The sequence below is a fragment of the Neophocaena asiaeorientalis genome, unplaced genomic scaffold, assembly GCF_003031525.2.
Source record: "Neophocaena asiaeorientalis asiaeorientalis breed wild unplaced genomic scaffold, Neophocaena_asiaeorientalis_V1.1 scaffold152, whole genome shotgun sequence".
In the NCBI taxonomy this organism is placed as follows: Eukaryota; Metazoa; Chordata; class Mammalia; order Artiodactyla; family Phocoenidae; genus Neophocaena; species Neophocaena asiaeorientalis.
The window spans coordinates 10,762,494-10,774,501 of NW_020185338.1; the positions used below are offsets into that span (position 1 = coordinate 10,762,494).

General features: G+C 37.0%; 1 protein-coding gene across 1 annotated transcript in view; it reads left to right on the forward strand.

Moving 5' to 3' along the window:
• CEP128 (centrosomal protein 128) overlaps positions 1-12,008 on the forward strand; it is a 419,931-nt gene that overhangs the window by 160,962 nt on the left and 246,961 nt on the right. Inside the window, exon 16 of the mRNA XM_024736316.1 lies at positions 10,453-10,629. Within this exon, the coding sequence (XP_024592084.1) occupies positions 10,453-10,629 (177 nt within the window). The remainder of the gene's footprint in view (positions 1-10,452; positions 10,630-12,008) is intronic.

Genomic DNA, 12,008 nt, shown 5'->3' on the forward strand with positions numbered 1-12,008 from the left:
GTGGGGGGGGGGTGGTTCTTGCCTTTTGGGAGGTGTGAGGTCTTCTGCCAGCGTTCAGTAGGTGTTCTGTAGGAGTTTTTCCACGTGTAGATGTATTTCTGGTGTATCTGTGGGGAGGAAGGTGATCTCCGCGTCTTACTCTTCCGCCATCTTCCCAGAAGTCCGAGTGTGTATATTTTGACCGGATTGGGGGAAATAAAAACAAGAAAACAGGACAAAAATATGTTTTCAATGAAAAAAAAACCCATGACTTATATCCCAAAGATTCCTACTATTTAAGCAATAGAGTGAACTTGATAAATAGGGCCTAATGGATTAAAGGATTTTCTAATCAAAAGGGTTTCTGTAAGAACCATTTCTGGTCAGTGTATAGGTTATGTAGGCTGTCTGAGATGCTTAGCTAACTCAGTGAATACTTGGTTTTTTCCATAGTTATACTTAAGTTTTTTTAGAAGACTTTCTCTTTTTTTTGCCTTTATTTTCTATCATTAGTTCTTTTGGGAAGTGTGAAAGCTGCAGTGAAACAATTAGGAGACAAATTTTGAGACATCTAAGGCAGTTGCAGTTCACGGGAACCTAAGTGTTGAATTGATTAGGATTTGTAGAAATGTACTTTTGTTCCTTCTCATGAAATCCTTTATTGAAATCATTTGTGAAGTGACACCTAGCAACATATTTAAAGCTATGGCTATGTTGGCTGAAAACACTTAGGAAATAATTTTCTTATACAAAATGTGGATCTTTAAGAAATGGTAATTATAATTCCCATTTGCAAGTGTAATTATGATGCCCATTTTTTACAGATGGTGGAAACTGAGGGCGAGGGTGTAGTATAGTGACTTGCCGAACATTGCATAGCTTGTGGTGGAAAACAGGATATGAGCATAAATTCCTTGTATTTTTCCCTTTATTTACTGCCAGTAAAATGACTCACATTTGTGTCTTTTCAATGAAATTTTAGTGTTGAATTTAAATTTAGGGTTATTATATTCAACACATTACCATATCCTCTCTTATGTTTTTTAGCCTGACACAGATTTTGGAATAGAAGTCATCAATGATTTTGTTAGAAAAGTCTAATTAAAACCTGATATTTCCACATAAAAGATATCTGTGACTGGAAAAAATGAATCAGTGTTGTTGAAATTTGTGTTTTGTTTCTAATTTGACCATCTGTTTAGGATTGCTGTTTCTTTCTCATGATGTGGAAAAATATATATGATTGTCAGATGTCTCTTCTATAAAGTATTCACTACTTTGCAAAAACCACGGTTTCACATATTTTACTAAGATAGTAGCAGGCAGAATTCTCTGATTTCTATTTTTTTTCCAAGTACGAGAAAGAAATTGAAGCAAATGAGCTGTTGACTTCTAGCATTTACTTAATGGTTACACTTTACGCCATTTTTAGGCAGACTGTGCTCTTTCTTTGGTGCTTCGTCTATTTTAAATAGTGTGAGTAGAGTAAAGCTATAGCAAACTTAAACCAGATACATTAAATAAACACTAACTAAGATACTATGAGTAAGTTCCTGTCAGATTTCTCTCATTTAAAAACAATAACAATGAAAATAATAATAAAATTGTCAAATTGAAGGTAACATTATAAATTTTACATTTGCCGTTTATAAAGTGATTTTAATTGAATCCCTGATAGTCATTGAAGCCACAGTAGTCCTTACTTTCACAGAGAATTGACAGAAACACCAGTGTTTACCATGTATGAATCACTCGAATCACTCTGCCAGGTGTTAAGAAACAAGTTTAGAATGCAAAGATGGAGTGATTGTGCAGTGTCGGGGGAGCCCAGTTATACATACAGCTGCAGCAGAGGGAGGGTCAAGATATAAAGATGTATAGAAGGACATTTGGTCTACTTTCCAGACTGGAACACAGGCGTGGAGAAGCCATTTCCAAACTCTCCTCCATTGGCAGTGACCTCTTCACCAACTATTTACACTCACAGAGGTTGATTTTAAGTGAATTTAAGGAGTGAAGTCCAAGTTTGTGTCTTTATGACCCCTGATTTGGACTTGATTTCAAGGCATTTTAATCTTTAGCTGAGTGGTTGATAACTATAAGGGCTTGAGAAGAAAGAAGTCCTTTTGGGCACTTGCCTTTAAAATCCTCTATTACTAGTTTGATTTCATTTCCTTGTGAAACTGTGAGTGATACACATCCTGTGGGTGTAGGAGTTAGGCTAAATAATAATACCTACAGTTGCTTGTGGTGTGTAAAGCCAAGGGGAAGAGGCCACATGAAAGATCTCTATTGCATCTGTGTCAGTGCTCTGCTGGATGTTGAGCAGACCTAGCTTGCATTGGTAGACCCTAAAAGGGAACATAAGATGAATGTCCTGGTACGTTTACATTGTGTTTCTTTTATCACCATTTAAAGCACCAATTCACTCAGTCCATTTTATCATTTAATCTTGAACAAGCAATGTTCTTTCAGTTAATGCAAAACCAATAACTAGAAGGTGCTTATTGTATACACGAGTTATGTTATTTGGAGATCTGTTTTTAAACTTTTTTTCCCATATTATTTCATAAGAATAAATGCATGCTTAAGCATCCTTTAAAGAAAAAAAATAGAGGAGAGGAAGAAATTCTGATGGTTTCCAAAGACACCGTAAGCTTATAAACATTTCTCTGGAAATGAATGATGCACTTTTTTTCTTTTGAAAATTAAACAATGTTCGTTCCAAATGCATAATTTGAAACTCTAGTTGTTTGTTTCCTTGTCCGTATTTTGTTTCAGAAATAGAAATGCATCAAAAGTGGCTGATTTTAAATAACGAATGTTATTTCTGTTTCCAGGCATTGACTTAAGAGAAATACATCATAATTACAAAATGGTCCTAAAAGTTAATGAATGCATAAAATACCCTTTAGAGGCATTTTTGTTTCCAACTGTGAATATTAATTTCTAGGAATGTATCCAATACATATCCTAACACCTTTTTGATTGTGCTGCCAGTGATCTTTGTATTGCTCAATATTCTCCTAGAAAAAGATACTAAAAAGCCTGAGGCAGGAATAATTTCCTTAAATGGGGTTAGAAGTTTAAATTTGAATTTCCATTTTTTGACTTCTGTTTTATGGATAACTTTCCTAAGCCTGCCTAAGACCAGGTTATAGATTGGAAAGTCTTCCACACTCAAGTTTTAACATGCATCAAATCATCTATCCTGTTTTCTAATTATGCCATTACTTTTTTCAATTAACTTTACTGTTTTACTAATGCTCTTAGTTCTTACTCTTATATACTATTAATCATAATTTCTTCCCTCCTTTGAAGGAAATAGTATAAAGTATATACTTACAGAGGAGAAGGAAGTGTATATCTAACTCAAAAAATAGTAGCATTTTGATTTTAATCTTCTAGTAGGAATTACAATGTTCTTTTGCTTTCTAAATACATGTAAAGAACTCTCTTATTCTCTCGCACATAGACCTATACGTAACTCATCAGCAAATCTTATTACCTCTATCCTCAAAATTTATTCTGATTTACTTACCACTGACAGAGCCTTTAGTTTTCTGACATAAGCTTACTTTGATGGTTATAATAACCTGCTACTTACAAGATGCTTGCCCTCAATGATTTGACTAATTAATGTATTACAAAAACAAACTTACTGAAACACAAGAAGTTATTGAGTTTAGAGATTCTGGGTTTTTTTTTCTTTTCTTCTTCATTGTTGTGTAGTTAGGGACTATGCCTGGCACATAGAAAATACACTGAAAAAAAAAAGAAACACTAATGGAATGAATGGAACATTAAAGGATATTTATGTTTCAGAAAGATTTATCGATTGACTGCTATGTGAGACACTCTATTAGATGCTGTGATTTTTTTCTCTTTTTTTAAATTTACTTTTTATTGAGCTAACATTGGTTTACAACATTATATAAATTTCATGTGTACGACTCTCTACTTTTATATACACTGCAGTGTGCTCACCACCAAAAAGTTAGTTTCCATCTGTTGCCATACAGTTGATTACCCTTTACCCATTTTGCCCTCCCCACCAGTCTTCTCCCTCTGGTAACTATTACTTTGTTCCCTGTATCTATATGTTTGTTTTTGCTTGTTCACTTATTTTGTTTGTTTTTTATATTCCACATATGAGTGAAATCATACGGTATTTGTCTTTTTCTGACTTGTTTCACTTAGCATAATACCTTCAAGTTCCATCTACGTGGTTGCAAATGGCAAGACTTCATCTTTTTTTATCTATGAGAAGTATTTCATTTTGTGTCTGTGTGCACACACACACCACATCTTCTTTATCCATTTATCTGTTTATGGGCATGTAGGTTGTTTCCATATCATGGCTATTGTACATAACGCTACAACGAACATAGGGGTGCATGTATCTTTTCTAATTAGTGTTTTTGTTTTCTTCGGATGAATACCTAGAAGTGGGATAGTTGGATCATATGGTAGTTCTATTCTTAATTTTTTGAGGAACCTCTAGACTGTTTTCCATAGTGGCTACACCAGTTTGCATTTCCACCATCATTGTACGAGGGGTGCTGAGATATTTAAATGAAGAGGAATAAGATCTTTGCCCTAGAGGAACTCACAGTCTGTTGAGGTGACAGACATAAAAGACACACAGTAGTAAGTGCTACAGCAGAAGCTCATACAAAGTGCCACAGGAACATAGAGAAGGAACACCTAGTATTCCTAAGAACTGAGGTTACCTGCCATTGCTATAATAATCACGTGAGTGATGAAGTAGGTGCATGTTATTGGACTTTCATAACAAGTAAAAAATTCAGTTTATGACCTTCCCTTGTCCTCTTTATTCCAGAGTAGTGTTGGGTTCACAGAAGGCAAAGGATATACGGAGGTTGAATTCATGGGGACTCTTTCAAATTGATCTTAACTATTGATTTTAGAATTGTTGTTGCTTTATTGTGGTTTTACAATATTTTTGTAAATACTGTGGTTTTAATTTTTTGATACCCATCTAAGTGTTTAATATATAGCCATAATTTTAAGAAATCCATACTCATGTACGATCTTCTGTTTTTAAGAAATGTTTGAAAAAAGTAGTTACATCTGTCAGCAATTAATGCATTATTTATTTATTTGTTGGCTGTTTTGTCAGACAGCTTGAACTGCAGTATAGTAATTTTCCAGATTAAACTCTTTTCAAATTTCCTATAATATCCATAGTAGATCCTTCTCTTTTAGTCACGCTGCAGTTTCTGCCTTGGTTGGCATTTCATATTGTATCTTAGCTTCCTTGCAGCTGAGTCAGCTCTGTTGGCAGCAGTAATGTGAGCCTTCTTTAGAGAGTCAGATAAATGGCTTCCAGACAGATCCAATTTTTGTTCAGGATAGTTTCATAATTTGCCTTGTAATGCTAGTATCCTGGATTTAAGGCTTAGGCATGATAGTTATCTTGAGTTACAGAAATATTCTTCCTCAAAACTTTTTAGGTGATGTGCGCAGGACTATAGTTTCAATAAGCCATGCTTCCAGTAACTTTGAATTACGTTGCATTAGTTTTAACTTCAGCCCTTAACTTTGATTTCTCTCTTACTGTTTACTCTCTCTGTCTCTCCCACCCCCTGCTCATGTATTATAGATGGCCTTGGGGCTGAAATATTGCACACTTATTCAAGTTAGTTTTCAGTAAAGGAAAAACATTAGCTTTGTAAATTGATGATTTATTTAGTGGTGTGAGTGTGCTTTATTTGCTATAATGTTTCTCTTAAGGTGTGTGAAGAACTGTTTTCATTTTATGTAATAACCGTATTGGAAATAAAGTGGGTTTTCTGGAATACTTAAGACATTGAAGGAATCTCATAAGCTTTGGCCAAGGAGATAACACTTTGGACATGCTCTAGTTTTACTGAAGTTGTTCTATTTTCATTAAGATTGTGTCTCCTTGTAATCTTTATAGCCTTTGGGAGAGTGAATGTTCTAATTAGAGGAGCACTTCTTATCCTTTGAATTAAAGGTTCATTGATTAAGCTGTGTGTGTGTGTGTGTGTGTGCGTGTGCGTGTGCATGTGTGTGTGTATGATGACATTGTAAGTAGTATGATTTTTGTTTCCCTTAGACACAAACGTCAACAATGTAAGCCTTTCCTGTCTTGAAGTGGAAGCTTCATGAAACCTCTGCTGTCTTGACTGTGGCACCGTACCTTGTTTAGTGTGGTATTAGGTATACTTTTGAACTGAAATCTAGAGCAGATTTTATGTGTACACAGGTACATCTCCAGTGTAGAGGACGCAGTAGCCCCTAAAGGTTTAGGATACTGTGCATGCTTGATGGGTTTTTCCCCCTTTTTTGTGGTCTATTCCGAATTTGCCAGTATGTCATATATTTTCATTTGCAGTGATAAGGCTTATTCAGAAATAGTTTTGAGTTATTCTTTCTACTTTATGACTACGTTAGCCCCCATATGAGCTACTGTTTTGCCCAAAGACTTACTTTCAGCTTCAGGTTCAGAGGATTCACTGGTAAAATAACCACTCCACACTTTAATAAGCAAGAAATAAGGAAATTTATTATATTAGTAAGTTACAGTATGAGGACAAGCAATATATGTATATAGAGAGATACATGTACATACATCACCAAATTGGGGAAGCCCCTACATTCAGATCCAAGCAGCGCTGGGAAATACTTGGAACAGTGATCTGGAGTCCCAGTTGGAAGGTCCCGAGCAGTGCGTCCACCCCACGGCTGAGACTTCAGAGTACTGCTCAAAGGAGTCCTGCTCGTAACGCCAAGCCGCAGATGATAATCACTAGCTTACGCGCAAATATGCAGCTCTGGCCATTATCAGAAATGCTTTGCTCTCTCTTCATAAGTCTCGGAATGTCCGCTGAACTGGCCAGATTCCCAAGGCCCAGGAAGCTTCGTGACTTACTCCCTTCCTTATCTGTTGGTTTTCAGGCTTGCTAGCGCCATTTCTGCTGACCTACGTGATCCAGCAGTTTGGCACGTAGCTCCCATCAGGGTCTTTGTTTGGTCAGAGGCCTATTGTTGCCTCTGAAGCCTGAACAAGACTATTACCTTCCCTAACACCTACTGACAACTTTTTTGAGTTTTTCACATTGGCTTTCTAAACTTCAGTTTTAAGAACTCAACCTTTATAGCATTTCAGTAGAGAGCACTAGTGAGGGAGTTGGGACTCAGTTTACAGGTTATTGGCTCTTTGACTTCAGTCAAGTTGCTTTGTCTGAACTTTGGTTTCCTCATTTCATAAAATTAAGGGTTGGGTTTGTTTTCTAAGGTTCTTTCTCCAACTCAGTCATGGTCTAGGACTGATATCCCTTTTCTTGGATCATATAGACTGTCATAGTCAGCTTAGTCTATCCCCATCCCCCTACCCGCTGCAAAGAAACTCCTTATATTCCCAAGACCCAGGCATCTGTGTCCATTTACGCTGAAACATTGAAGTTGGACTATCTGTGTCTTCCATGTTTCTAAATAGTCTCTGAAATACCACGTCTTACTTCTGGTTCTCTTGAAATATGATAGCGTTTTGTTAATCTTGCTGTAGAGTTACTGCTCCCTCTGATTTCACTAGAAGACCAGGGAATAGCCTTAATAGTGCCTAAATATTATCATCTGCTTTTATTAATCTATATGCCCCCAATGAGATGGTTGATTGAATTAATGTCAGCCAGTTTAACTTCCTCCCATAGAGTTAGCTGTGCTTGCTCCATTGGTAGAGCTATTTCTGAAACATGAAAGTGGGAGAAACAGCTAATTCTTTGGGTGCCATAATTAGTGTTTAAATTGATATTCTCAAGCCAGAAATTTCAAGGAGAAATTTGTTGGCTCTGTGAGAGCAAAAGCCTTATCTATCTCATTTACTCTATCCCTAGCATCCAGAAGAGTGTACTGCCATAGTAGGCCTTCCATAAAAATTTGTAGAATGAGTGAAGAAATCAAATTACAGTTGCTTAGGTACAGAATGGAAGAGCTTATTTAACTCTTAGATTTAGGGTCTTGAAGGACATGCAGAAAGGATGGAGGACCAGTATGATGCAGTGTCTGAAACCGAGTTAAATAAAAGAACCTGGACCTTTGCCTGGAACATCAGAAGATTCAGTAGGGGTGGAGGATTCATTTATTTACTTTAATTTTTGAGTATAGCACTTAGACTAATGGAAGGATTTTGCAGCTTTGTCAATTACTCTTTTCCTTGAAACTTGAGTTGGTCGTGTAGGTAGGGGTTGGATGACGATCTGTCAGAAATGTCAAAGAAGGAGATCCTGAAAGAACAGATAGTTGAACCCACTGCTCTCTAAGGTTTATGTGAGTTTATAGCTCTGTGAGTTTCACTTCAAAGGGAGATTGGACATGGTATGCTGTCTCACAGAGGATAGTGAAGTGGATAATGAAATTTTCAGTCTTTGTTAAAGTGATTTCAGCATTCTTAAGAACATCAAAATGTAGAAATAGTTTTGTCTTCTTTTTAATGAGGGAAGTAACAGAGAGCACAGAAAAGTGACAGTGGAGAAAGAAAGATGGCTGTGAGGGAAGAGAGAAAAGAAAGATCAATTAGAACATCCTCGTGAATTGTGTGGATTTCGAATATGAACAGTTGTCCCATAAGTATGTCAGCAACCCCTGATAGAGTGTTTTCTTTATTAATATTACATCAGCGAGAACACTGCAGGCCTATGTTTATTTGGAGCCCTATGTTTGTATAGAGGAAACCTAGCACACTTCAGTGGCCTTTGAGTATATAGATCTGCATGGTAGTTGATGAAATGATCTTTACAGTATTGAATTTGTCTGCAAAAAATGTTTAAATCATGTATTTAGCAAAGTGGAGGAGTTTAAAGATGACTATAATCATGTTTTGTGGTCTCCTGAAATTATCAGTTTATTAAGGCAGACAGGTGCAAGACCAAATAATTATCGTATAGCTTAGTACATTTTTAAAAAAACTACATGATACATAATATACTGTGGAAACATTCTGCATTGGGAGATCAGGAAAGAAAGGAGACTGGGTCTTGAAGGATAAACTTTGAAGGATAAGATGTATATAGGTGGGTAGGTACGTAACAACAATACCTACATTCTGATCCATGTAGCAGTTATGGTTCTCACTGTAAGCTAACGTAGTTAATTGAGTGGTATTCTAGTGTGTGCATTTGTCTCTTGTGAGCTTAATGTACTCTACTGCTGAAACATGACTCAACTTGGAGTACCAAAAAGAAAAGAAGATCCAGCTCCTAGGTTTACAAAGCTGAGCTCCAGATGGGGATGATGTACTCATGAAGGTAAATGCTGTCTCATGACTGCCAGTTCCATTTTGAAATAGTGCAATTTCAGAGTGAGTTGTTCAGATGAGATGCGGGCGGAGGAGACATGTGTAGACCTACTTGAGAGCTGAAAGTAGTTAAAGTATGAGAGAGTGGAAAGGAGGGAGATGAGGCTGGAGAGAACGGCTGAAGACAGGTTGTGAAAGGACTCTGTTCTTTTGCGCAGAGGGTGTTTCTTTCATTTTTTAAAGTAAGTTGAATTGCAAGGAAATATCATGTATGATTATTCTGCTCGAATGCCATTCCACTTTTCATGATTACTTTTCATTGAAAAATTCTTTGTTATTTTAAATTCAAGCTGGTTTGTTGGCCGTATCATCTTCCTTCTTGTGTGGTATTTACTAGGGTAGGTAAAGATGATTAGGCTACTATGTAATGACTGAAGGCATAACTAGCCAGCCATCATGACTTTTTGGTCCACTGTTTATACTTAGAATTCTAGTGATTCTGTTATTTTCCTCCAAGCCTTGTGTAATACCACTTGAATTTCTCTAATAAATTTTCAATTAAATTGTGTAATCATAATGATTGAGAATTGTTTTGTCTAGGGGGGCCCCTAAGTCCTTGTAATCTCTTAAAGCAGCGGTCCCCAACCTTTTTGGCACCAGGGACCGTTTTCGTGCAAGATGTGGGGCAGGGGGAATGGTTCTGGCGGTAATGTGAGCAAAGGGGAGCGGCACTTGAAGCTTTGCTCACTCGCCCGCCGCTCACCTCCTGCTGTGCGGCCCGGTTTCTAACAGGCCGCGGACCGGTAACCGCCTGGGGGTTGGGGACCCCTGTCTTAAAGGGTTCTTTAGAAACCCCTTTTCATTAAGTATATTTGCTTACTTGAAAAGTACCTCCATCTTCTATCAAATTTTCATGACTCAAAGCATTTATGCAGTGTAACTGCATTTGAAAACATAGACATTTTAAAAAACTGTTTTAATGAGGTAAAGGTAGTAGTAACACTTTCTTTTTCTCCTGAAATGAAGAAGCACTGTCTTATTTGACATTTTGCCTTTTCTAGCGTTTTACTAATATTTATTGAAAGCTGTTTTCTAATACGCTTCTTTGAGTTGGTTGTACAGATACTACACGTGTTTCTTGTCTCCACTTAATAATTAACTTCTGTTTTTATTTCTTATCAATGCCTTAGGAAAAACATATAAACAATGAAGAAGAGCACTCAAGGAGGATGGAAGAGGCCAGATTGCAGCTCAAGGATCAACTTCTTTGCCTGGAGACTGAACAGGAATCCATTCTTGGTGTGATAGGAAAGGAAATTGATGCAGCTTGTAAAACCTTCTCCAGGGACTCAATGGAGAAATTGAAAGTAATTATGAGTTCTCATTGTGCCTTTCAGTTAGTTTCCTAATATATAATTATAAGAAGATTTTAATGCATGGTTGCATGGTAGTCACATTTTTATTCCAGAGAGTTTTATGAAACAAAATAATATCTTGCATTTTTTAGAATGAGCTATTTTATCTATTGTACATTCATGGTAAGAGATAGTATGCTTTTATTCCACTGAACTGCCTGTATCTCATTCTGTAAAAGAAAATGTCTTATAAGGGAAGCAGCAGTTCTGACTAAAACAAAATCCTTCGAGTGAAGAAGCCTGGATTTTGAATTTTTTATTATCACTGGTTATTTTTGTTGTTGTTAGTATATTACTGGCTAACATCTTTTGAGTACCAATTATATTACAGATACCGTGTAAGTAAGTACCGGTGTATGCATTCTCTCCCTTAATTGCTGAAACCACTCTATCCTTTAGGTACTCAGATTAAATCCATTTTAGAAAAGAGAAAACAAGGCTTGGAAGGGTTAGTAACTTGCCCCTGGCCACGTATCTAGTCAAAAGCTAGAACTAGGACTTCAAACCTCGGGTGTCCAACTGTGGAGCTTAAACAAGTAACCACTATGCTATTTGCCTTCCCTATTTAAAAAAATTACATTTACTTTCGTTTTCCTATCTTTAAAATGGCTTATTGCTACTCAATATGTAGTCCTAGTGAAATGATAAATAAAAACATGTTAATCATGGATGTTCTTAATTCCTTGAAGGTAAGCGCCTCTTCTGACTCTAGGTTCTAGTACTGCTGTGTTACATACAAAGAGCATTGCAGTGCTTTAATATGGTATAACCAGAGTACATTATAATTTAGCCCATCATTTACCCCGTATTTATTTCATTTGATGATATGACAGCACTCGAATTATGATATTATGCATAAAGGTTTTTTTAAACCTCTTCAGATGTTTCTTCTTATTATTTTGTCATTCATCTTTTTTCTCATGTAAAATATTCTTCCCTTGGACTTTCCTGGTGGCACAGTGGTTAAGAATCCGCCTGCCAGTGCAGGGGATGCGGGTTTGAGCCCTGGTTCGGGAAGATCCCACATGCCGCGGAGCAGCTAAGCCCATGTGCCACAACTACTGAGCCTGTGCTCTAGAGCCTGCGAGACACAACTACTGAAGCCTGCGTGCCTAGAGAACATGCTCTGCAATAAGAGAAGCCACCACAGTGAGAAGCCCATGCACCGCAACGAAGAGTAGCCCTGGCTCGCCGCAACTAGATAAAGCCTGCGCACAGCAACGAAGATCTAATGCAGCCAAAATTAAATAAATAAATTAATTAAAAAAAAAAACTCTTCCCTAAACTACTTTCCCCTCTTTCTTCCTGCTGTTCCTCTCTTCCTGCCCATC